Source organism: Muntiacus reevesi, chromosome 9 (assembly GCF_963930625.1).
Source record: "Muntiacus reevesi chromosome 9, mMunRee1.1, whole genome shotgun sequence".
Taxonomy (NCBI): Eukaryota; Metazoa; Chordata; class Mammalia; order Artiodactyla; family Cervidae; genus Muntiacus; species Muntiacus reevesi.
In genome coordinates this window covers 15,471,345-15,496,783 of record NC_089257.1, presented here as the reverse complement: position 1 = coordinate 15,496,783, position 25,439 = coordinate 15,471,345, and the positions used below count along the sequence as shown (strand labels likewise).

The 25,439-nt window shown below is 40.0% G+C and overlaps 1 protein-coding gene across 2 annotated transcripts in view; it reads left to right on the top strand.

Moving 5' to 3' along the window:
• CSTPP1 (centriolar satellite-associated tubulin polyglutamylase complex regulator 1) overlaps window positions 1-25,439 on the top strand; it is a 199,373-nt gene that overhangs the window by 38,783 nt on the left and 135,151 nt on the right. For both annotated transcript variants that reach the window (XM_065943995.1, XM_065943994.1), the window contains exon 2: window positions 12,553-12,655. In XM_065943995.1, coding sequence (XP_065800067.1) covers window positions 12,553-12,655 — 103 coding nt within the window. The remainder of the gene's footprint in view (window positions 1-12,552; window positions 12,656-25,439) is intronic.

The window sequence follows — 25,439 nt, the reverse complement described above, 5'->3', positions numbered from 1 at the left end:
TGTGGAGGAACTGGTAATTGCATCGCATGCATTTTTTTTTTTTTTTCACTTTACCTTGAACATAATGAGGCTCTTAGTAACAATAAAAGGAACAAGTGCTTTCTCCCTGGAATAGAGGGACAGAACAGTAAAAAGGCAATGGAAAGAAGGGTTGAGAGCAGGACAAAAGTGGCTTCCTGTAAGAACCCTAACATTGCCACAGAAAGTGTTTTGGCACTTAGTGATGCCCACCTGGGGGGCACAGCCCTGAACCGGTTGAGTTGAATGAAGAATAGCACCACAGTTTATAAATAGTGGCTCAAGTTATGGATTCATTCAGTAAATATTGAATGACTGGTATGTGGGAGACTCTGAATGACCCAGAGTACTATAGGGGATAGAAGATAAATGAGTTATGCTTACGTCTCTGTCTTTAAGGAGCAAGAAGTCTTAACAAAGGCGGTAACACATGTGTAACAGAAATAACTCTATATCAAAGTAGAAAGTGCCATTGGAAATATTTAAAATTGGTATTTAGGGAGTTCAGGAAAAGGAAGACTGCTTCTGGCTCAGAGAGAATCTGAGAAAGCTTCCTGGCCAGGTGGCATTTGAGTTGAACCCAGCAGGAAAGGTAGGCTTGGACATTGCAACATTCCAACATTCCATTAGTCATTTGAGTTAGGAGTCAAAAATTATGTGGCTGAAGTAGAATAGATCCAAAGCCTGTTTTTATAGGGTGCTTTGGTATTTTACACCATTAATTTAGGTGATATGTTAAGTGCTGGCATGAATTTTCTATGTAAATTAATCTAGGGTCTCTCTGTCTGGCCTATGCTGTTCCAGCCATTCATTGCATTTGACTTTTTCTGCCTTTTGACCTAGGCTTCTAGGCATCTATAATGTTATAACAAAAATAGAAACTCAGAGGGATTATTGAGCATTATTACAGCCTTATCCCATAAGCACGGTGTAGACATAGTTCTGAGTGGGGATTTGACATGTGAGACTCTCATTTGAAAAAGAATCCCACCTTCATACAGAAGCAGCATCACTCAGAAGAGAGAGGATTGGGAATTCTAAGCCTATGAGTTTTCAGCTACCTTAAATTAGAACTCCTCTTTGTCTTTCTGCCACTTGATTAAATGAGACTCTGTTGCTGTTTTGTGAGTTGTTGCGAGTGCTAACTAATTTTTATGAAATAGTTTGAATATAAAATGCCAAGTAATCGATGTTATTGCATTAGCACCTTGTGGCATTAATGTAACTGATCTGTATATTCATATTCCAATTGCATATTACCAAACATAACTGCTGATAATGTGTAAATGTGTGGTTTGCCCAAAACGCTACAACCTTTGATGACTCGATGTAGCACAATTAATTTTCACCCTATAATGTTAATGCTTTCCTGCCTGGTATAACATTATGAATGGCACATGACTTGTTCCCTGGGGTGTCCAAGAGTCGGACACGACTAAAGTAACTTAGCACATATGCACACATAGCAGCAGTGTGGTGGTTGGGTGCCCAAAGGCAGAGGATTAGTGGTGTCTGTTTATAACTATCAGTGTAAAAGATCTTTCCTTAACCTGGACATTTGTTCTTAGAAAGTTCCATTCGATATATATGCTGCATAGCTCTTTGAGGGCTGCAGATTCAAATCCTGTCTCTGCCACTTACCAGCCCGTTGACCTTTAGGTAAATTACATGTCTGAGTCTTCCTTCTGTCACCTCTGAAATGGAAATAAAAGTACCCATCTCATAGAATTGCTGTGAGTAGTAAATGAATTAATACCTGCACAATGCTTAGAATACTGTCTTGCATGCAGAGCTTAATAAATGTTGACTGTTATTTTATTATATTTATAGGTTTAGCTACCATTAAGCAAAACTGTAGTGATCAAGAGCTAGTAAAAGAGGGAGGCCTCCTGCATTTATATAAAGGATATTTCTCAGGATATTGATCTGCAAGGTGTAACTAATTTACATTTTTTTCTGGAGGTCCAAAAGCTCCACCTAGTCAAACCTATGGTTTTTCCAATAGTCATATATGGGTGTGAGAGTTGGACTATAGAGAAAGCTGAGCACCGAAGAATTGATGCTTTTGAACTGTGATGTTGGAGAAGACTCTTGAGAGTCCCTTGGACTGCAAGCACATCCAGTCAGTCCATCCTAAAGGAAATCAGTCCTGAATATTCATTGGAAGGACTGATGGTGAAGCTGAAACTCCAATACTTTGAGCACCTGATGCGAAGAACCGACTCACTGGAAAAGACCCTGATGCTGGGAAAGATTGAAGGCGGGAGGAAAAGGGGATGACAGAGGATGAGATGACTGGATGGCATCACTGACTCGATGGACATGAGTTTGAGCAAGCTCCAGGCGTTGGTGATGTACAGGGAGGCCTGGGGTGCTGCAGTCCATTGGTTCACAAAGAGTTGGACATGACTGAGCGACTGAACTGAATTGAAAGTTAAACTTGACATACCACTGTTTTATATTCAGAGCTAGTAAAGGCTTGATTTGGGGTTAATGCTTTTACTTTATTTTTCTTTCTTGCAAGTTTTAAATCTCTTTTTGTATTACACTGACTATGTTAATTGTGAACTCATAATTTTGGTAAGGAACATAACTAGCTTAAATTAAATATCATATCAGAGAAAAATATAGAGTAATAGGTTTATGCACTTGGAGTACAGAAGGCCTGTTTGAATAAGACACAAAGCACAAAGTATACAGATATTAATAAATACTGCTGACAGTATCAGCGTTTTAAATTTCTGTGATGAAGTTTAATGAAAGATACCATAAACAAATGATAAGAAAGCCCCTAAGATAGGTGTATATTTGCACATACAGAGAATTAGAAAAGCCTCAAAATCAAAAAGAAGAAAAAAGATAACCAGAGAGGAAAATGGGCAAAGGATATTAGCAGATTATGCACTCAATATGCCAGCAAACTTGGAAAAGTCAGCAGTGGCCACAGCACTGGAAAAAGTCAGTTTTCATTCCAATCCCAAAGAAGGGCAATGCCAAAGAATGTTCAAACTACCATACAGTTACACTTCTTTCACATGCTAGCAAGGTCATACTCAAAATCCTTCAAGCTAGGCTTCAACAGTACTTGAACCAAGAACTTCCACATGTACACTCTGGATTTAGAAAATGCAGAGGAACCAGAGGTCAAATTGCCAGCATCTGTTGGATCACAGAAAAAGCAAGAGAATTCCAGAAAGATATCTACTTCTCCTTCACTGACTACACTAATGCCTTTGACTGTGTGGATCGCAACAAACCATGGAAAATTCTTAAAGAGATGGGAATACCAGACCACCTGACCTGCCTCCTGAGAAACCTGTATGCAGGTCGACAAGCAACAGAACGGTACATGGAGCAACTGGTTGGACTGGTTCCAAATCGGGAAAGGAGTACGTCAAGGCTGTATATTGTCACCATGCTTATTTAACTTATATGCAGTGTACGTCATGTGAAATGCCGGGCTGGATGAATCACAAGCTGGAATCAAGATTGCAGAGAGAAATATCAATAACTTCAGATATGCAGATGATACCACCCTAACAGCGGAAAGTGAAGAGGAACTAAGCCTCTTGATGAAGGTGAAGGAGTAGAATGAAAAAGCTGTTTTAAAACTCAACATTCAAAAAACTAAGATCATGGCATTTGGTCCAATCACTTCATGGCATATAGATGGGGAAGCAATGGAAATAGTGAAAGACTATTGGGCTCCAAAATCACAGCAGATGATGACTGCAGCCATGAAATTAAAAGACACTTGCTCCTTGGAAGAAAAGCTATAGGCAACCTAGACAGCATATTAAAAACCTGAGACATTACTTTGCTGACAAAGGTCTGTATAATCAAAGCTATGGTTTTTCCAGCTGTCATGTATGAAAACAACAATTCACAGAAGAGAAATACAAATGACCATGAAAATATGCTTAACTTAATTAAGTAAAAGAATAAAATACTGAAACAACAGTGAGAAACTATTTTGTAACTGTTAAATTGGCAAAATCATGAGGTTAGTGAAAACAGTCATAGTAAAAACAGATATTCTTATGGTGGGGAGGAGTATAAATCAAAACACACTTTGTAAGGCAATTTTGTATATCTAGTGAACATGACCATGTGGAGAAAAGAACTTCTTATTCACTGTTATTACTATTGTAAGTTGGTACAGCAGTTATGGAAATCAGTATGGAGGATCCTCAAAAAATTAAAAATAGAACTACTACCATAAAATCTGAAGAATTAATGAGTGCCAAAGAATTGATTTGTGTGGTGCTTTTGAAATGTGTGGTGAATTGTGAATTGTGTGGTTTGGTAAATTGTGTGGTGAATTGTGTGTGAATTGTGTGGTGCTGTAGCAGCTTCTTGAGAGTCCCTTGGACAGCAAGGAGATCAGACCAGCCCTAAAGGAAATCAACCCTGGATATTCATTGGAAGGACTGATGCTTAAGCTGAAGCTCCAGTACTTTGGCCACCTGATATGAAGAGCCGAGTCACTGGAAAAGATTCTGATGCTGGGAAAGATTAAGGACAGGAATAGAAGGGGGCGACAGAGGATAGGATGGTTGGGTGACATCACTGACTCAATGGACATGAGTTTGAGCAAACTCTGGGAGACAGTGAAGGACAGGGAGGCCTGGAGTGCTTTAGTCCTTGGGGTTGCAGAGTCACACACAACTTAGCAACTGAACAACACCACCATAAGGTTCAGCAGCTCCTTTCCTGGGAATATATCCAAAGGAAACAAAAGCACGAAATGGAAAAGATTCTGATACCCCCATGTTCATAACAACATGTTTACAATAATTTGGATAAGGAAACAACCTACGACGTGTCCATTGAATGAATGGATAAAGAAGTTGTGCAAAAAATACATACACACACACTGTGGAATATTATTCAACCACAAAAATGAGGAAATCCTACCATTTGCAACAACATGGATGGGCCTTGAAGACATTATGCTAAGTGAAATAAATCATAAAGTAGGCTTACACTATAGATTACGTTAAAATCTCTCCCTTTAAATAGACTTAAATAAAATAGGTAGACACTATGATCTCAGTTATATGTGGAATCTAAATGACTCCATCAGACTCTGGAAAAGAGATCAGACGTGATTGCCAGAGTCAGAGGGTTGGGAGAGAGGGAGGAGGAGGAAGGTGGGGGTGATGCTGGGGCAGAGTGCAGATTTCCAGTAATAAGGTAAATGAATACTGGGGATGTTAAATACAGCATGATGACTATTGTTAACACTGCTGTATGATATATGGAAAAGTTGTTAAAAGAGTAAATCCTAAGAGCTTTTATCCAAGGAGAATATTTCTTTTTTTTCTTTTCATTTTATGTATGTTAGAAGATGGATGTTAGCTTAACCTACTATGATAACCATTTCATAATATATGTATAAATCAAGCCACTGTGCTGTATTCTTTAAACTTACATGATAATGTATGTCAATTATTTCTCAATAAAACTGAAAAATAAAACCCATGAGGATATGTTCATCCTATCAGATGTCAATTCCATTGTGGCTCAGCTGGTAAAGAATCCGCCTGCAATGTGGGAGACCTGGGTTTGATCCCTGGGTTGGGAAGTCCCCTGGAGAAGGGAAAGGCTACCCACTCCAGTATTCTGGCCTGGAGAATTCCATGGACTGTATAGTCCATGAGGTCGCAGCGAGTCAGACCCAACTGAGTGCCTTTCACTTTCACCTGAAGAAAAGCCCTTGCACACGTGCACAGGGAGACAAGTACGGGAATGCTCAGCCAGCAGTCTGCTGTAGCGAATGTGTGGGGACAGCCAGAGTATTCATCAATAGAAGTACATTGGCGAATAAGTTGGTACCACATCGTTTCATGAAATATTTCCAAACATGGTCAAGTGGAAAGAGTTAGGTACAGAAAAGTATATGTCATTTACTTAAAAACAAAACCAAGTTCACAAGCCGTGTACTTCTGTATTTTTTAGATATGCATACCAAACTGATTGGGAACTGGGATTGGTGTTTAACTTTTTCTAAATTGTTTGGATCTTTCAAAATAATTAAATATATAATTATAAATAATAAACATTTAAAAAAATTTAAAGACCATGACAGTACTTTGTCTGGTTAAGCAAATGAAGTTTCTTTTCTAGTATTAACAGTGGAGAGCCAGCATTTTCTAGACAATGCATTGTAAAATGGGACACATTGTAGATTCTTGGCTTTTTCTTTTTTTTTTTTTGCCTTTGAGAACTAGGGTTGAGATGGAAAGGCATGGGCTTTGGAGTCAAATCTTAAGTTTCAATTCTAACTCAGTCATTTTTTAAGACTGAGCAAGTTTCTTAACCTCTCTGAGCTTCAAAAATAAAGTGTATTACCTACCTCACTGGGTTGTGTAAGTATTGCATGTGCTAGTTTTCCTCATTTCCCCATCTCCTTTGGTCAAAGGAAGTTGGTCTAGTGTGGTCCAAGATCAAAGATAGTCTTGTATGGGTGATAAAATATTTTACCAGAACGTACTATATCCCTGGATGAGAACATACCAGTAAAGATGGAGAATGTAAATGATTAATTTTAGAGGTTTAACTTTTTAAACCATTAAGCTATCTATTTATATTTTACAAGATCAAATACTGTATCATGTTAGTGATTTAGAAATGATATTAAACTTGAAGCTTCTAAACATGACAGGTTGTTGGTTAATAAGGTTACTTTTCTAATCTCAGAGAACAGCCTTAATTTAATTTAGCACTTATTTGTTCCAGTCAGCATCTGAGTCTCAAAAGGACTCTGACAAGGGAGAAGAAATTCAAATATAAATGTGGATATATGTATATGCTTTGCTTTTCACTTACACTGCTATTGCTCTTATATCTAGTAGTATCTCATATTGTAATTCATGTGAATGTTTTCTAGTGAAACTTGTTTATTCTAGTCCAGGGAGTCTGTGTAAAATAATAATCATATAATAAAATGAGTGGTCTAAATAATTGAGGTATCCCCTCAAGCAAAAATTTCCAAATGGGACCCCTTACCATTTAATTGCAAAATAAACAGTTAATACTTTGATGGTATTTATGCTTGGGAAGACAGTAAAAAGAAATCATTTTGGATTTTCCCCATATAAATTAGAGTTTCCTGAGTAATTAGCAGTTAATAAGTGAATGCTTCCTACAAGTTTAAAGGCTATAGCTGAAGTGAGTCTAAATTATGTGTATTATCATATGTGTAGAGTTTTATGTAGCTCAGTAATCCTTGAAGATAATCTGTAAACAGCGTAGGTTCGATGGACAGACTTTAAATAAGCGAGCAGGGGCTTACTTACTCATGGTAGGTCGATGTCTTGGTGTTTGTTAGTGTTGAAACCTATTGCTTTGTGTGTTGCGATGTCTGGAAGGGATGTACAGTAACAGCTATCATAATAACAACAATAATGAACATAAACACAGTTAGTTTATTGCATACTTACTGTGTGCCCCAGTGCTATGCTAAGATTATTATTGTGTGTGTTGTGTTGTGTTGTGTGTTAGTTGCTCAGTCGTGTCTGACTTTTTGCAACCCCATGGACTGTAGCCTGCCAGGCTCCTCTGTCCACGGGATTCTCCAGGCAAGAATACTGGAGTGGGGTGCCATTCCCTTCTCCAGGGGATCTTTCTGATCCAGAGATCAAACCCAGGTCTCCCACATTGGAAGCAGATTCTTTACTGTCTGAGCTACCAGGGAAGCCCCTAAGATTACTACATAAGTTATTTTATCTACTCCCCACTACAACCTTAAGTGGTAGGCATTAGTCCCCAATTTTACAGAAAAGGGCAGAGAAATTAGGTAACTTGCTTCAAGTCACACAGCTGATAAGTACCAAAGCTAGAAATTAAATCCAGTTCAGCCTGACTCCAGAGCCTATGTTCTTAACGGTTGCAGTGAATTGCTATATTGTTTTGATCTGTAAAATCAGAATGTAGCAATAATAACACAATCATTAATATGTTATCTTTTGTATATATCTGATATTTTCTAAAAAGGCTTCATTGCTCCTTGCAAGGAAGTTAATAAGTGAATGCTGTGTGTTTAGTCACTCAGTCGTGTCCAACTCTTTGTGACCCCATGACTATAACCCCCCAGGCTCCTCTGTCCATGGGATTCTCCAGGCGAGAATACTGGAGTGGGTTGCCATTCCCTTTTCTAGGGTATCTTCCCAGCCCAGAGATCAAACCCAGGTCTCCTACATTGCAGAGAGATTGTTGACCATCTGAGCCACCAGGGAAGCCCTTTTCTAAAGAAACAGTTTATTAGGCATAGTCTTCATGTCATACTCATGTCACAGCAAGCTTGACTGTGGTATCTGGAGATTAAGTGATCAACAGGAGGGGATTCAACGGAGAACCAAGAAGTGAACCAAGAAGTTTCTGACCCACAGTTGCTTTCACTCACCGGTTTATGTGAAGATCATACCGTGCTTACTTAGACTTTACTCAGCCATTTCAATGCGGTGTGTTGAAGGTTTAAGTGCTTATCTTAGACCGCGATGCTATCTTGAGCAAGACATGGATCCTTGGGCCTTAGTGTGGATTTCAGAACAATAGAGCCTATTGGTTCACGTTAGAAAACTTAATCCTGGGCTTGTGAAAAATCACAGCAAAGCAGAAGAGGAAAAGTCAATCTGAAACGTTTTTCCTTCTCCGAGAGGGCAGCTAAGGTGCCCAGATATCTCTGCCCTCCGGGGATGCAGGTGTGCAGTTTTTATTCTTTAATCATTCGCATAAATTAAAGCCTATTCCTTTGCATTTAAAAAATAATATGAAATGACACCCTCCATGTTTTATTGCCAGACAAGAGCTTTGAACTTCTGTCTTACTGATGTTTGATAAAGTGCAAGGATTTTCCAGGGTTGGGTGGTACCCTTAACCACAGAAGGTAACATGGGAATGATAAGAGCTGCACGTGAAGGAAACCACCAGTGAGAAAGCAGCTAGAGAGGAGGGCTCTGTGCACTCGGCTTGTGTGCACTCCTCAGAGGAGTGTCCTCGTGCCTCTGCTGACTCTTCTCAATTCCTTCACTTCACCCACGGGTGAAAAGAGCACTCGGTCTTTCTGTTTCTACTTTCTGAGCTAGGGGTGGGTGGGGTGAAGACTTTGTGGTGGGCAGATTCTTTGTAAGAAACTTTGGAACCGGGGACATGTTCTAACGTCACACAAATGCCGATTGGCTTGCACACCTGTGCAGGTGGGGACAGGGTAAACACACAAACACACTCATATGAATTCACATGGACACAGGTGGACCACACCTCTCAGATGATTTTACTGTCAACATACACCCCCTTCTTTCTTTTGTGCTCCATGTAAAATGAAGATCATATCTATTATGAAACTTATTATAAAGTGTCAGTGATGAGGCAGTGTCGTATACAGTGTTAAGAGCATGGGTTCTTGGTAGGACATACCTGGGCTTGAGTCTTGGCTCCTGTTCTTACTAGCTGTGTGATCTTGAGAAAGGTACGTTATAAATCTCCATTCTCCCTTTTGTATATTGGAAACATGTGATCACAATATCTATCGTAGGATTGTTATGAAGATGAAATAAAATAATGCATCTAAAACAATCAGCACAGTTTCTGGCTAACTGTGCTAATGGTTGTTTGGTGAGTTGCACAGGTGCTCAAAATTGGTAGAGCTGTTACTGTTATCATCATTATTATGTGTGATATTAAGTTCTAAATATATGATTGGTAGCTGAATGTAAAATAGGTACAGTCCTTTATTTATATTTGTTTTCTTTTTTCCTTTACCTGCTCCCCATCTCCCATTTTTCCCCCCTTGGTGCAAAGTCTGTTTTCCAGAAAATTCCTCCCTTTTTTGAGGAAGACAAAAGTACTTTGATTCTAACTGCTCTGAAAACATTTCTCCCTTAAAGGGTTTTCACATTGACTTTTAGTCCCTGGAGCTAAGATGGAGAAAAAGCAGGATTTGCTTCTAAGTAGAGCTCTTTCATTTCTGCTGTCAAAAAACAAAACAAAAACCAAAACAAAAAATCCCCTAATCTTTTGTAGTAGCCTTAGGTAGTTCCAAGTCATAAAAAGCCTATATATAGTCCAAGGAAGGAATCTTTTTGTAAGATAAGGATAAGTGGGTGGAATAAGGGAAGGAAAATACAGAGGTGAAGGTATAGCTGATTTTAATGTTAATTTGGCCATCCCCCCCAATTTCATATATACTTAATTATAAAACAATTAATGCCAGAAATTTTCTGTTGCTGTTGTGCCGTGAGACTTGCAGGACCTTAGTTCCTCAACCAGGGATTGAACCCGGGGCTAATGGTAGTGGAAGCACTGAATCCCAACCACTGGACCACCAGGGAAGTCCCAAGAAATTCTCATGTATTATCTCCCGACTTCACTGTCAGTCTTGGCTGTTTCTTAGTGAAATAGTTTTCCAGTTGGATGAACTGTTGATGAAGCACGGGTTCTGTTTTCACATCTTTTTGTGGGGTCGGAGTTGGAGAATGTTTGCAGTAGCTGATAGTTGTTAACTTTGGGAAGCACTCATATCGATAGAGTAAGTCATGGAATGTAAACATGCCACTCACCCGGACTTTAGGCTGGTGTAAACATGGGGAAACTTTAGGTAACCACTGTCAAACAAAGACTGTCTTGAGTATAGCTTGGGTAGATGAACTTATTTGCTTTACAAGTCTCACGAAACTGCCAGGACTTCAGGAATGTTTTTTTGTTTGTTTGTTTTTTTAAGTATCTAATTTTACAAACTTTAGGTAATTCCCTCATATTTCCCTGAGGGATGAAAATATGAAAGAGGCAAATGTTCATCTTGGTAGCAACTTTGTGGAACTATTTTGTGGCAGGATATTTATTACTTTGGGGTTTTTTTGTTCTTACTACTCCAGATGAAAATTGTTTTGTTTGTTTTGCTTTTGAAAAAGAAAAAAATTGGATGGTAAATGGAAATACTGAATTGGAAGTTTATATGTGAAGTGTGCCAGGATGCCATTGTTATACCTAAAGACAGAACTCAGGGAAGGGGAACAAGCGTCTGATGAGCACCTGCTGTGTTAGAAGCTCTGCTCTATTACTGAAGCAGACCTCCAATAGCCCTTTGAGATCGACTTTTAATGAGATATATTATCAAGAAAACCAGGCATTGTGGTTTAAGAATAGTGATGATGTTATTATCCACATTTTACAGCGAGAATGTAGGCTTGCAGGCTAATTTGCCCAAGGTCACACAGCGAGGAATTTGGTAGGGCTGAGGAGGGAACTCAGGCCTCTCAGAACTCCAAAGCCCAAGTTCTTAACCAGTGATTGTTAAACTTCAGGACAGGTAAGAAACTTCAAGGGTACTTGTTAAAATTACTGGGCTCCAGTTAGAATTTTAAGATCACTTAAGTCTGAGATAGTGCCCGGTTATGAATCTGTGTTTTAATAGGGTGTCTCAGGCGATTCACATTAAGTTGATTGACCATGTTTAGAGAAAGAATTAAATTCTGTTTCTCTCATCACTTACATGTGGAATCTAAAATATGAAGCAAATGAACTTTATTTACAAAACAGAAACAGATGCACAGACATAGGTAACAAATTTATGGTTACCAGCGGGGAAGGAGGAGCTAGGGATTAGCAGATACAAACTACTATGTATAAAATAGATAAATAGGACTCTACTATATAGCACAGGAGACTATATTCAAGCTTTTGTAATAACTATAATGGAAAAGAATATGAAAAAGAACATATGTATATATAACTGAATCATTTTCTTATACACCAGGAACTAACACAACATTGTAAATCAACTATACTTCAATTTAAAAATCAATACATAAAGTTATGTTTCTTTCCACACTTGATAAAGAATAAAACAGGTGCATATTAAATAACTGTCTAAGATTATGCTATCAGAGTCATGGTTCCAACCCAGGTCTGTCTGATTCTAGTACTCATCACACCCTTTACTACAAGCCCATGATGAAGTCACACATCTGCTAGTCACAACAAATGTGGGAAACGTGGTTTCTGATAAATCAGGGCACCCAGATTTCATGGTCTTATTGTTTACCAAGATTAATAACTTTTAACATCTTTACTGAAATCTTCATGGTCCTTAAACTTTTTCAGTGACTTTTTTTTTTTAAGTGGAAGAATTGTGTTTTCCTTGCAATCAGGCATAGAATCATTACTCCCTAGGATAAATTTCTGAGCCATGCAGAAGTGGAAGGAGGTGGGAAGAAAGAATTGCCAGGTGTATCTGCTAAATGGTGCTAAAGCTCCTCACCCTTATCACTGAAATAAAAAGCGAATGGTTGATATTAATACTAACAGCCAATCAAATGGCAGCAGGTCTTCTACAGCATCCCTCTCTCTACCCATTGAGACCTTAGCTCAGCTAGGGCCATGAGCTGGTTTACCTATTGCAGTCCACTTCCTAGAGCAGAGCCAGCGCCTTGATTGACTTTCATGGCTTACTGGGGTTTGGAGGACTTTTTTTTTTTTTTTAATCTCCCTCTCACTTTCTCCCTCTCTCTCTCTCTCTTTTTTTTTCTGTAGCCCAGCGACATGTCCTCACATACGTGGAGGATGCAGTCTGCCAGCTGCTAGAAAACAAGGAAGATATTAGCCAATATGGCATTGCCAGATTCTTCACAGAATAGTAAGTACCTGCGTGCTTTGCCTATAGGGCAGGTCCAGAAGAGGCTTTTGGAAGCAGCCAAGATCCATGAAAAGGAGAGCAGGGCAGCGCTGATGAAGCAGTGGCAGTGAATGCTGTTTTGGCGGCTGAGTTGAGGGCTGCCCAGACATGTTTTGGAACATGTGTTTGGCGCAGCCAGTTTTGTCTAATGCTAAGTCTCGTGAGTAGTCACAACTCTAGAAGCTCAACAACTGCTTGTTTGATCTATTGCTGCTGTTGCTGCCCAGTCAATAAGTCGTGTCCAGCTCTTTGCGACCCCGTGGACCGTAGCCCGTCTGGCTCCTCTGGCCATGGGATTCTCCAGGCAAGAATACTAGAGTGGGTGGCCATTTTCCTCCTCCAGGGGATCTTCCCGACCCAGGGGTCAAATCCCCATCTCCTGCTTGGCAGGATAATTCTTCACCACTGAGCCCCCTGGGAAACCCTGTTTGATCTTTTAGATTCTTTTTTTTTTTTCGGTTCCTCTTATAATTTTTAACTTTTCCCATTATTCAGAATATTCACTCTGATTTCCTTTAGCCTTTGTTCCGTTAGCCTGTGTTTTTCTTGGCTGGCTTTTTTCCATGGAAATGTTTAGGATGCTATTCCTCTGCAGTTTTCCTTCCAGAGAATGCTGTGTCCATCACTTAAGAATTTAAGATTATTTCTAGAGGCAGGATATCTTTCATAGATTATATCTTTAAGGAGTTGTGTTTCTTTATAAAGTATGTTTGGAGTGTGTAAAAGTCAAGATTATTATTCATTTTTTAATTTATAAAAAATGGTTTTCTTCAAGTTTTATTGAGATATAATTGATATACAGCATTGTATAAGTTTAAGATGCATAGCATAGTGATTTGATTTACATACATCATGAAGTGATTATCACCATAAATTTAGATGAACATCTATCATCTTAGATAATTAAAGAAATAGAAAAAAACTTTTTTCTCTTGATGAGAACTCTTAGGATTTCCTCTCAACAATTTTCATATGTAACATATGAAATTTTCATATGGAACATACATTATTATATCCCCAGTACTTGTTTATCTTATAACTGGAAGTTTTGATTACCTGTATCCAATTCCTCCTATCCCTCCCCACCTCTGATAACCCCAAATCTGATCTCTATTTCTGTTTGTTTTTTAAAAAACTTTTCATTTTGTGTTGGCATATAGCCACTTACCAGTGTTGTGATGGTTTCAGGTTCACAGCAAAGGGACTCAGCCCTATGTATACATGTATCTCTTCTCCCCCAAGCTCCCTACCATCCAGGCTACGGCATAACGTTGACCAGTTTCATGTGCTATACACTAGGTCCTTGTTGGTTATCCATTTTAAATATAGCAGTGTGTACATGTCCATCCCAAACTGAGTTTGGTTTTGAATTATAGACCTAGAACACTGTTAGTTCCTGTTACACAGCATAGCGATTTGATATTTCTTGTACATTTGACACTGATTACTGCAACAAGTCTAATTATGATAGTTCACTATACAAAGATATTAGTTTTTTTTTCATTTTAGATATTAGTTACTGACCACATTCTCCTCACTGTACACTTCATACCCATAAGCCATTTTTTTGTTTTGCCACCAGAATTTACCTCTTAAACTCTCTTACCTATTTCTTTCTTTTTGATATCACAAAACTGCTTTTAGGCTGAATGAGACAATCAGTTTAAAATACCTTGGTCTTCATGAAAGGCTATGCTAAAGCAATTTTAAAAATTATTTTTATTACCAAATTGCCATCACATATTTATACAATCATTTTTGTATTCTTTTCCCTTTTTTTCTGGTTTATTGTAAGCATTTTAAGAAAGGAAGAATAGCTCTTACAGGATCTCCCATTCTAAGGTGAATCATGAGCTCAGGTTTATTCTTGAAAATAATTTTTTTCCTTTCTATTCTCCAGAGGTTCCTTGAAGATTAAACATCTCCTCTAATGGCTTAAACTTGGGTTGCTGTTAGGGAAATTCTTGACTCACCCTCACTCTTTTGCTGAGCTATAAGTCTTGCAAATAAAATCTAGATTTTTTATGGGTTGGAATTTCAAGCTCCTGGGAAAAACAGGCTTTCCAGGATCAGAGCTGGTTCCCTGTCTTCTCCCAGTCATCTAAAAGAGGATGAAGTAGAGCAAGGCATCTTCCTTGTTCTCGTGGTATGGGCTGAAGCAGATGAAGTGGGCTGGGAACAAAGACTGAGATCAAATAGCCTTGCTTGCTTTTACAGAACTGACAAGCCTAGGGGTCAAGTTTCTAGGCCATTTAATCTGTACCAGCACCCTTGAGCCTCCTTGCCAAGTGAAATATGATTCTTCTGGGGGCAATGCTTCTTCCTGGCCTGTTTCATTTTACTCTATGCTCCCTCCCCCACCTCCTTTACATCTTTTCCCTACTATGCTGGTTCCTTGAGGGTAGGCATCATTTCTTCTTCATCTCTGTATTCCCAATGCCTGGCACGCATTATGCCTAGTATATGATAGATGTTAGGTAAATATTTGTTGAATCTATAGCTGTATATATATTTTAAGTTATTGAATACTATCTACCTGGTGGCTAGGTGGTAAAGAATCCGCCTGCCAATGCAGGAGACACAGGTTCAATCCCTGGGTCAGGAAGATCCCCTGGAGTAGGAAATGGCAAGTCACTCCAGTATTCTTGCCTGGAGAATCCCATGGAAGAGGAGCCTGGTGGGTTACAGTCCATAGGGTTGCAAAAGAGTCAGACACGACTTAATGACTAAACAGCAAACATTTCTATCTACTCTTTGCTCTCGATCTTATTATGAATTAGGACTATCTCTTGTTCTTTTTTTCTTTTTTGTTGATTGTTTTTTATAAAGTTCTATATCCTGCCATTTAAGAAGCTATATATCATAATTCCCTGGTGGTCTAGTGGTTAGGACTCCTCACTTTCACTGCAGGGGGTATGGGTTATATCCTTGCTGGGGAACTAAGATCCCTCTTGCTCTGCAGTCCAGCTGAAAAATAAAGAAGAAGCTGTATACCATGGATGTACCATGTAACATGGGTTCCAAAAGTGAACCCACTAGTCTGTGTAACTAATACTGAACTCTAATAAGGTTTATAAGTATTTCCAAATGCTATTGTCTATAGCTTTTATCTAGCAGTACACCATTGGGGGAAAAAAGAGCCTTCAGATTTTCCACAGGGCTGATAGAAATCTAGTTACCAAGCGAGCAGTTTCTTGTCGTCAGAAAACTAAAAATTATATAATACATATGAATGGCACATACTCGACATTTCTATAACTCTAAGACAACTATATTGGCCTGAGGCAAGTTATTTTGAGAAGTAAGCCAGCATCAAAGCTCCAAAATCCTTTAGAAAAAAAAAAAAACTTGGAAGATGTATGATTAAGTGGGAAGTGGTATTTGGTAGGCAAGGAGACCAGCATCGTAGAAACTCCTGACTTTCCTTTGATTGTAAATTTAACTTATCTAGTGAAAATCCTTCTTTCACAGGCCTCAGTTTTGTATTGATTTGTAAAAGCATAATGAAGTGAAAGGCTTCTCAGATGGCTTAGTGGGTGAAGAATCTGCCTGCTATGCAGGAGACACGGGTTTGATCCCTGGGTCGGGAAGATCCCCTGAAGGAGGAAATGGCAACCCACTCCAATATTCTTCCTGGAATATCCCACGGACAGAGGAGCCTGGTGGGATACAGTCCATGGGGTCACCAAGAGTCAGACAGAACTGAGCGACTAAGCATACCCACACACAATGAAGTGAAAAGAACTGAGCCCTGGGAAGAAGAGCTGGTATCCTTGTAAGTCCTCACTCTGTAATCTTGAGCCAGTTTCTGAAAGTTTCTGGGCTCAGCTGCCTCATCTGTGAAGTGGGTATAATAAAGTCTAACATGCTAATAAAAATGATGTGAGTTATATATTATAATAAACAATGTTTTTATTAAACTCATACTATATTTCAGTAACTATAATTCTTTGAAGTAGGTAATATTATTATCTCTGTTTTATAAATGAAGAAACTGAGGCTCAGAAAGGTTAAAATAGCTTCTTTCAGCTCATGAGCTACAGAATTAGGAACCAAGCGTCACCTGCGGTATTAAAAAGCCACTGTTCTCTACTGTCTCCAAGTTGCTCTAATGCCTAATGTTACTGGAGGCCTAACCAGATAATAACTTGAGGTCTCTTCTTGCTATGATGGGAAATAGATGGTGAGACAGTGGAAATAGATGGGGAGACAGTGGAAACAGTATCAGACTTTATTTTTTGGGGCTCCAAAATCACTGCAGATGGTGACTGCAGCCATGAAATTAAAAGACACTTACTCCTTGGAAGGAAAGTTATGACCAACCTAGACAGTATATTAAAAAGCAGAGACATTACTTTGCCAACAAAGATCCGTCTAGTCAAGGCTATGGTTTTCCCAGTGGTCATGTATGGATGTGAGAGTTGGACTGTGAAGAAAGCTGAGTGCCGAAAAATTGATGCTTTTGAACTATGGTGTTGGAGAAGACTGTTGAGAGTCCAAGGGAGATCCAGCCAGTCCATCCTAAAGGAGATCAGTCCTGGGTGTTCATTGGAAGAACTGATGCTGAAGCTGAAACTCTAGTACTTTAGCCACCTCATGCGAAGAGTTGGCTCATTGGAAAAGACCCTGATGCTGGGAGGGCCCCAAATCCCCTGGAGGGATTGGGGCCAGGAGGAGAAGGGGACGACAGAGGATGAGATGGCCTGATGGCATCACTGACTCGATGGGCATGAGTTTGAGTAAACTCCGGGAATTGGTGATGGACAGGGAGGCCTGGCGCGCTGCGATTCATGGGGTCGCAATGAGCCGGACACGACTGAGCGAGTGAACTGAACTTGCTATGATTTCTAAATTCTTTGAGGTTTCCCTTATGAATTATACTTCACACAGGTTATCACACAGCTTTGTCTGGTGACCTCAATGCATTGCCATTTAAATGTTTAACATTGACCTGTTGGAGGGGATAGATTGGAGCTGTCTCTAAACAATAGGAAACATAATTTTTTAAAAAGTGTGTTGGGCTTCCCTGGTGGTCCAGTGGTTAAGAAGCCGCCTTGGAATGCAAGGGACACCAGTTTGATCCCTGGTCGGGGAAGATCTCACATGCCACAGAGCAGCTAAACCCTTGCATGAAAACTACTAAGCCAGTTCTCTGAAGCCCGTGAGCTGCAACTAGAGAAAGCCCACACACAGCAATGAAGACCCGCCACAGCCAAAAAATTAAATACATAAATCTCTTTAAAAATATGTTAAGTGCGCACTTCCATCTCTCAGTTTCAAGTTCGGACGTTGATATTTTCATACAATAAATGGTGGATAATTTACCTTTAAACAATGATAGAGATTGCTCTTGGAAATTGTTTTTGGAAGGTTTTTCTGCTGGTTTTCTTCTGTGGATTGGCTTGCCCTCTTACCTGTGCTGTCACTCCCTGGTGGTTGGTGTTTTCCAACAAATCCACTATTGTTCCAGCAAATCTGGATAAGCTGTAAAACATGAGTGGCTAAGCTGCACTCTGTGTGTGTGTGTGTAAGACTGTGAGCTCTTCAGATCAGATTCCTCTGGACACTCTTGAAAGAAGGATACCAGATCCCGGAGGATTTTCTTTTATGTTGTATGCAACCTCTACCTCTGAATGTTGTCTTTCAACCAGTGGAAGGTAAAAGGAATTGACATTTAGAGGTGCCACTCTAAGAATAGACCAAGTGTCAGCACTGGGTCAGGACCTTTGAAGAAGTACATCCAAGAAAAAGAGGCCAGAGTAGAGTGGCTGTAACTTAGAAACCGCAGTAGAGTGTGACCAGGTTCTTGTGGCAAAGATAAAATGGGAAATGTGGTTTTTTAAGACACTGGAAAATAATGATGAGAGAAAAACAGGCTGAAATCTGAGAGCTCCTATCATGATTGGGAACCATTCTTCACAGGCTAAATTGGTAGTTACAGCCCTGTGGCATCAGGGAGCTTGACCCCCACATACTAATATAGAAAAGAATGGTACTCTGTGGCCTTGCTTGGTGGGCCCAGGAGGGCTCTTTTTTATGATCAAGTGTCTTGTTTTTGTTTTTTTTTAAATGATGATTTTAGCTTCCTAGGGAAGTTTTCATGACGACTTCTTTGGTTACAAGTACATATACAGATTACCTTCATTGATGGAGGTTTATCTTAAGGATACGTGAGACTCTATGACAATATTTCTTCATGAATTCATTCATGCAGTGATTATTTTTGAGCACTACTAGTGCCTGTGTGTATTTGGTAATGAAGAAGAGTGGTGAACAAGACAAATAAGATGTTAATAATTGCCCTCATGGACGAGGTTTAGTGAGAGATAGTCAGTAAACAAGTAAACTGATGATGACAACAATAGCTAATAGTAGATAGATACTTGCTATGTTCTGGGCATTGTTCCAAGCCTGTAACATGTATTATGTCATTTAATTCTCAAAAATACTACGAGGTGGAGTACTAGTATTATCTTCATCTTATATATTTAGGAAATTCAGGCACACAAAAGTAACATTCCCCAGGTTACACAACTGATAACTGTAACAAGATAAACAATAAGGAAGTAACTAGGATAACGTGATATATAGAATGGCCAGGAAGGCCCCTTGGAGGGGATGGCATTTGAGGGCTTATCAAATTATTATTGATAATTTATCAATTGAGAGCTTATCAAACATCATTTGAGGGCTCAAATTATAGAATGATTGGCTCCTCATTCAAGAGCTGGTAAGTTACTTCAGCTCAGGTGACTTACCTTGCTTTTGTCCACCTTTATTACCTAGGCTTTCTTTGTCCAGAAAAGAAAATTTGACTAATTTTATTTGCTGCTTCTCAGAGTGGAATACCTTTAACAGGCAGTAGTCATAGAAATCTACCTTACAGGTAATTGGCCTTTCTCATGGGCACTGCTCATATATAATAAGTAAGAACAATGAAATAATTAGTGTTAGCTAATATATACTATATATGTATATAGTTTAAATATGGAGATGGAAGTATTTATCAATTTTAGAAAAAATTATTAATTCCATTCTGATACATATTAATTGTCAGAATTCAGTTGGGAACTTGCATGCTTTTTTATATACTTTAGTAGTAAAAGGTGCCAACATCAAATTCCTTTTTTTATTGTTTTAGTTAGAATAAGTCCATGAAATGTGAGTTTCATTCATTTACTCTTGGAGGAAGGGAGATTCCAATAGTGCGTATTCTTAAATTATTTAAAATGTAACTCTAATGAAAACAATCCATGATTATAAAGTATGTATTACTTTTTCTTTTTTGAACAGGTGCTCTAAGCCCTATGAAAGATGACCCACTTCTCTCCTCAGTAATCTAGAACGATCAGGGCGTAAACTTTCAGTTCTGAAGTTGGCAGGTTTTGTAGGATTATCCACCGCCCGGCATTTAAGTCATGTTTGGGCTCTTCCTGTGCCCATGGTAACAGAGGAGCAGGTCTGGAGCATTGAGAAGCACATGAGGACAAACTAGGACCTCGCTGATTTTCAGGCTCATAGCTCTGAGTGAGGAGCAGACCCAAGACTTCTCTGGGCCATTTCTGCCCCACGTTCTCCCAGCTTATTGTTGTAAAGTTGAGCCTCAGTGTAGCATGGTGAAGTAATGGTGACTAATCGTATCACAGGCGTCTTCACCAGGGGTGATGCTTGTCCTGGCCTGCCCCTCATCCCCATCTTTTTTCCACAGTTCAGTTCTTAGCTGCAGTTGACCTACTGTAACAGAAAATTACCCACTTTTCACTGTCACCATCTGCATTCTCTGAGGGTTGCCTGGAATAGATTTTGCCAAAGCTGAAGCAATTCTGCCCTCACTGATCCTGGCCCAGGCATTTCTGTTAAGCCGTCATTTATGAAATCCGTAGAGGATTCTTGTTCTTTTCTATATTACCAGAGGCATCTTGTAGAAAAAGGATGCCAAGGAAACATAGTGGCGGGTTTGAAAGTTTTTCGAAGCTTAAAAATCCAGGTGCACGGAGGATGTAAGAAGCTGCTTATTTGCTTAGCATCCATCTTTCTTCTTCAGGCCCCTCATGTTTTGAGTCCAGGAAACCATCCGGCGGCACTTGACCTGGTGACTGAGGAAGCCATTTCACAGCCCACCGACCCCCCGACTCATCCAGAAGTCAGAGTCAAAGGTTATGGAAGTAATAATTGGGCCCAGATTCTCCCTGTCAGGATAGACCTTACTTCCCCACCCACTCCCTGCTACAAGTTAAGAAGAATTTAGCTGTCATGAAACCATTCAATAAAAGGAAATGAAGGAACTCCATCCTTGGCTGAAGTATGCTCAAGACCCAGTGATACTATTTCTGTTTTCATGGGAGCTGCTCTTGCAGCTAGCTAGTATAAATGTTAGGTGTAATTCTCCATACTGAAATGTCTCCCCTTAGAGAAATTACTTGATTTATTTTAGTCTATAAGTAATAGAAAGAACCTTTACTTGGCCCAGACCAAGCCCTGATATCCCTTCTCGCTCTGATCATTCCGAGTGCTCCTCTGGCAATCAAGTAGACACACACAAATCTGAGGTAACGTGTCAATAGCGCTGTTGCTAATCAGAAGTTAAGAATCTTTACCTAATCAACAATAGAACTATTTAAATTAATCAGGGCTTCCCTCTGGCTCTGTGGTAAAGAATCTGGCCCGCCAGTGTAGGAGACACTGGTTGGATCCCTCGGCTGGGAAGATCCCACCTGCCACGGAGCAGCTAAGCCCGTGTTGCCACAAGTACTGAGCCTGCGCTCTCGAGCCCCGGGAGCTGCAACTCCCGAGCCCACGTGCCGCAGCTGCCAAAGCCCGGGCACCCAGAGCCCGAGCTCTGCAACAAGGGAAGCCGCCCCAGTGAGCAGCCCTCGCACCCCAACTTGAGAGTAGCCCCTGCTCGTCACAACTGGAAAAAAACTCACACAGCAGCAAGCACCTAGCACAGCCAAAAATAAATAAAAAAATATTTAAAAAAATTCATCAGTGCTTTTAATCTCTCCCATAATTTGCTCAGAACTCTAGAAGCTCTGTGGTGCTGGCAGCACAGGCCTGGCGTGCGAGCAGGAAAGAATGACACAATCTGGCGCCTTGAAGCAGAAGGTTGTTAATGAACTGAGATGGGGGTGGGAGGGAGCCAGGGAGAGGAGGATGGACAGTCAGATTTTTGGCAGCCACACAAAGGCCCTTCTTCCCCGAGAAAAGGGAAACGAAAGTCAAATGAAGCTTCTCTCTGTTACTGTGATTTGTTTAGATGTCCACCTGTGCATCGCTCCCAGCCCCACGCACGGCAGGTGCATCTCTGCAGTCAGTGACTTGCCCACAAAACAAACTGTTTCTCAGTATCCCTCAAGAAGGGTTGTATCCAACCAAGTTCCTGTCTGAGGTCAGAACTGAGCTCTCTTTCTTCAGCTAACAGATGCGGCTCTGATCAGCACGGTATGCGTATGCATGCGTGCTCAGTCGTGTCCGACTCTTTGCCACCCTGGGGACTGTAGCCCGCCAGGCTCCTCTGTCCGTGGGATTCTCCAGGCAAGATACTGGAGTGGGTTGCTATGCCTGCCTCCAGGGGACCTTCCCCACTCAGGGATCGAACCTGCGTCTCTTGCGCCTTCTGCACTGGCAGGTGGATTCTTTACCACTGTGCCACTTGGGAAGACTTTAAGTGTTAGTTCCTCAGCCAGGTCTGACTCTACAACCCCAGGGACTGTAGCCCACCAGGCTCCTCTGTCCATGGGATTCTCCAGGCAAGAATACTGGACTGGGCTGCCATGCCCGCCTCCAGGGGATCTTCTGAGGTCACGACTGTGCTTTCTTTCTTCAATTTGCAGGTGCAACTGTAATCAACACGGTAGAAACTATCTTATCATAAAATGTTATGAGCATGTAGTTTTATTTTTGGACTCATCATTCCAAGATTACTGACTTCTGGGGCTGCAACAGTAGCTAATGCCATCTCTGGGGTAGCTGTAGAGGCAGCCCTGAATTTATCTCTTCGTCATTAAATAACGTTAATAGCAAATGTCTTTGTTAAGGTCCTTGAACTGTATTTTCCAAGTCAAAACCGTTGCTAGGGATGATAATACCTATCTCATAGGATTGTTATGCAAATGTAATGAATTGACAGGTGTGAAATATCTAACTATGTGCTCAGTCTTGTCTGTCTCTTTGCGACCCCATGGACTGTGGCCCTCCAGGTACCTCTGTGCATGGAATTTTCCAGGCAAGAATACTGGAGTGGGTTGCCATTTCCTACTCCAGTACCTGACTTTATGTATTGGTGATTCATTTTCATGTAAGTCTCATTCCCCTTTAGCTCCAGTTTTCTGGGATGTTTGCATCCCTCCTATTTCATGGCTTTTTTGGACAGTGATAGTATTTCTCTTTAAATAGTATTAGAGATGAAGATCCTTAGGACTTGTTAGTCTCTCTTGTTTTCTGTAACACTGCATGCACTGTTTGGCGATTAAAGACATTTGATGATTTTCTACACGACTGTTCGCCGTTTAGTATTAGCTTATTCAGAGAATAACCTAAGAAAGCTTCCCCCCATCCCACATTTAAGCTATTTCCTCACTTCCTGTCAATACCCTCTTTCCTCTGGCTGCCCAGGTTTTAAAAATTCAAGGTGTAACGGGAGACCCGAGTCAGTCAAGCCTTTCCAGCTTGTATTGTTCGTGTTCTTAGCTGCAGCAGTGCCGTGTTGTGCCGAGGGTAATGAAAAGCAGACATCCTCTGCTGAGGTCACTGCTCGTCACACTGGCAGCTTGCTCCAGGAAGCTGTTTATCTGTGCTTGCTGAGCCAAGCTCCAGCCTCCAAACAGTTGGGATGTATTGGGAAACCGCAGAGCCCAAGGAGAGAGTATTACCCGGGCAGTTCCAGGCAGGGAAAGTATATTTACCCCACACAAGTTACCGTGTACGTGTGTGGGAATAGTTGTCCACGTGCACACCCTCAGAGTTCACTTTCTGTGCAATATATGTGCCCTCTCAAAGGGGTTTAACCGAGAGAGCTGTACTGCTCTGTTCAAATTGCCCTGAGCATCCACTAACTTGCCGTGAGGAAAAAAAAGGTATTATAGAAAACTTGATGTAAAAAGCACCTTTTTTTAAGGTAGTGTTTTTCTGAGTCAGGTTTGTTGTTTTGAATCTTAAACCATATAGGCCCAATCTTTAAGGCATCCCCCCAAATGATATTCCATGCATGGTTTTTCCAACTAAATATTTTTCTTCATGCCTTTATTACCAAAATAACAAGTGTTGTTATAGAGCTTTAAATGTGGTCTATATCAATAGGAGTATAAGATATGGTCACATGGCTTCAGGTGTGTAATCTGGTTGAGGAGTTAATGCTTATTGATTAACTAGAGAACCATTCAAGACCTTATACAATGGCATTAAATTGTGCTTGGAGATCTGAGAGTATGGTGAAATAATGGGCACTAGAGTAATTACATCATAGAAGAATTTGTCTTGACCTGTATGATGGTTAATTTTATGTGTTAACCTGACCAGGCTAAGGGGTGACCCGATAGCTGGTAAAACATTATTTCTGGATGTGTCTATGAAGATATTTTCAAAGATTAGCATTGGAACCAGTAAACTAAAAAAAGATTGCCCTCCCCAATGCATTTGGGCATCATCTAATCCATTGACCTGATTAGAACAAAAAGATAAAGAAGTGTTATTCGCTCTGATTGCTTGAGCTGGGAAGTCCATTTTCTCCTGCCCTTAGACATTGGTATTCCTGGTTCTCAAGCCTTTAATCTGAACTAGAACTTAAACCACTGGCCCCTGATTCTTGGCCTGGTCTATTCAGACTCAAACTGGGACTTACACTGTTGGCTTCCCTGACTCTTAGGCATTTAGACTTGGTTGAATTTACCAACTTTTTTGGTTCTCAAGATTACAAATGGCAGATCATGGGACTTCTTGGCCTCCATAATCTCTTGTGTCAATTCCATAATCAGCTAAGCTAAATCTCCTCATATGTATATATCTGTTTCTCTGGATACCACTGACTAATATAACCTGGAAAGGTGAGTGGAATATGGATAAGTGAAAAAGAAAGAAGTATTTTTACGTGACCTGAAAGCGCTGTAGCACAGTGGTTAAGAACACAGACTTTGGAATCAGACCTGTGCTCAACAGCCTGCCGTTTAACTTGTGTGTGATCTTGGGCAGGTTGCTTAGCCTTACCTATAAAATAGGGAGATTCACATAAACACAAAATTATATGTGACATGATTGATAGGTTTAGATGAAATAATGAGTATAAAGTGCTTGGCATTCTACCTAAGACATACAAAATGTTGGATAAATAATAGCTACTGCTACTATTGTTCTTTGATTCAAAAATATTTACTGACTGCATTTTGTTAGTGTCCTAGACACTAGGGGATACAGAAGTGAACAGAACAGACAAGATCTCAACCTTCCTGGCACTTCTACTCTAAAATTAGCTATCATTCTGAAACTATCTTTGTTTCATTATTTTCTCTTTTAACTATTTTAGACTTAACAAAAAAAAAATCACAAAAATATTATTGAATTTCTGTAGCCAGCTTCCATTATTTCATTCTTTCACCCAGCTTCCATTAATATTAACATTTTATATAACCATAGTATAATTATGAAAATCAGAGACTTATTAATTGAAAACTATTAATTATATGCTTTACTGGAACTTTCACCTTCATTTTTGAAGGCCAGTTTTTTCTTGTATAAATTGTAGGTTGGCAGT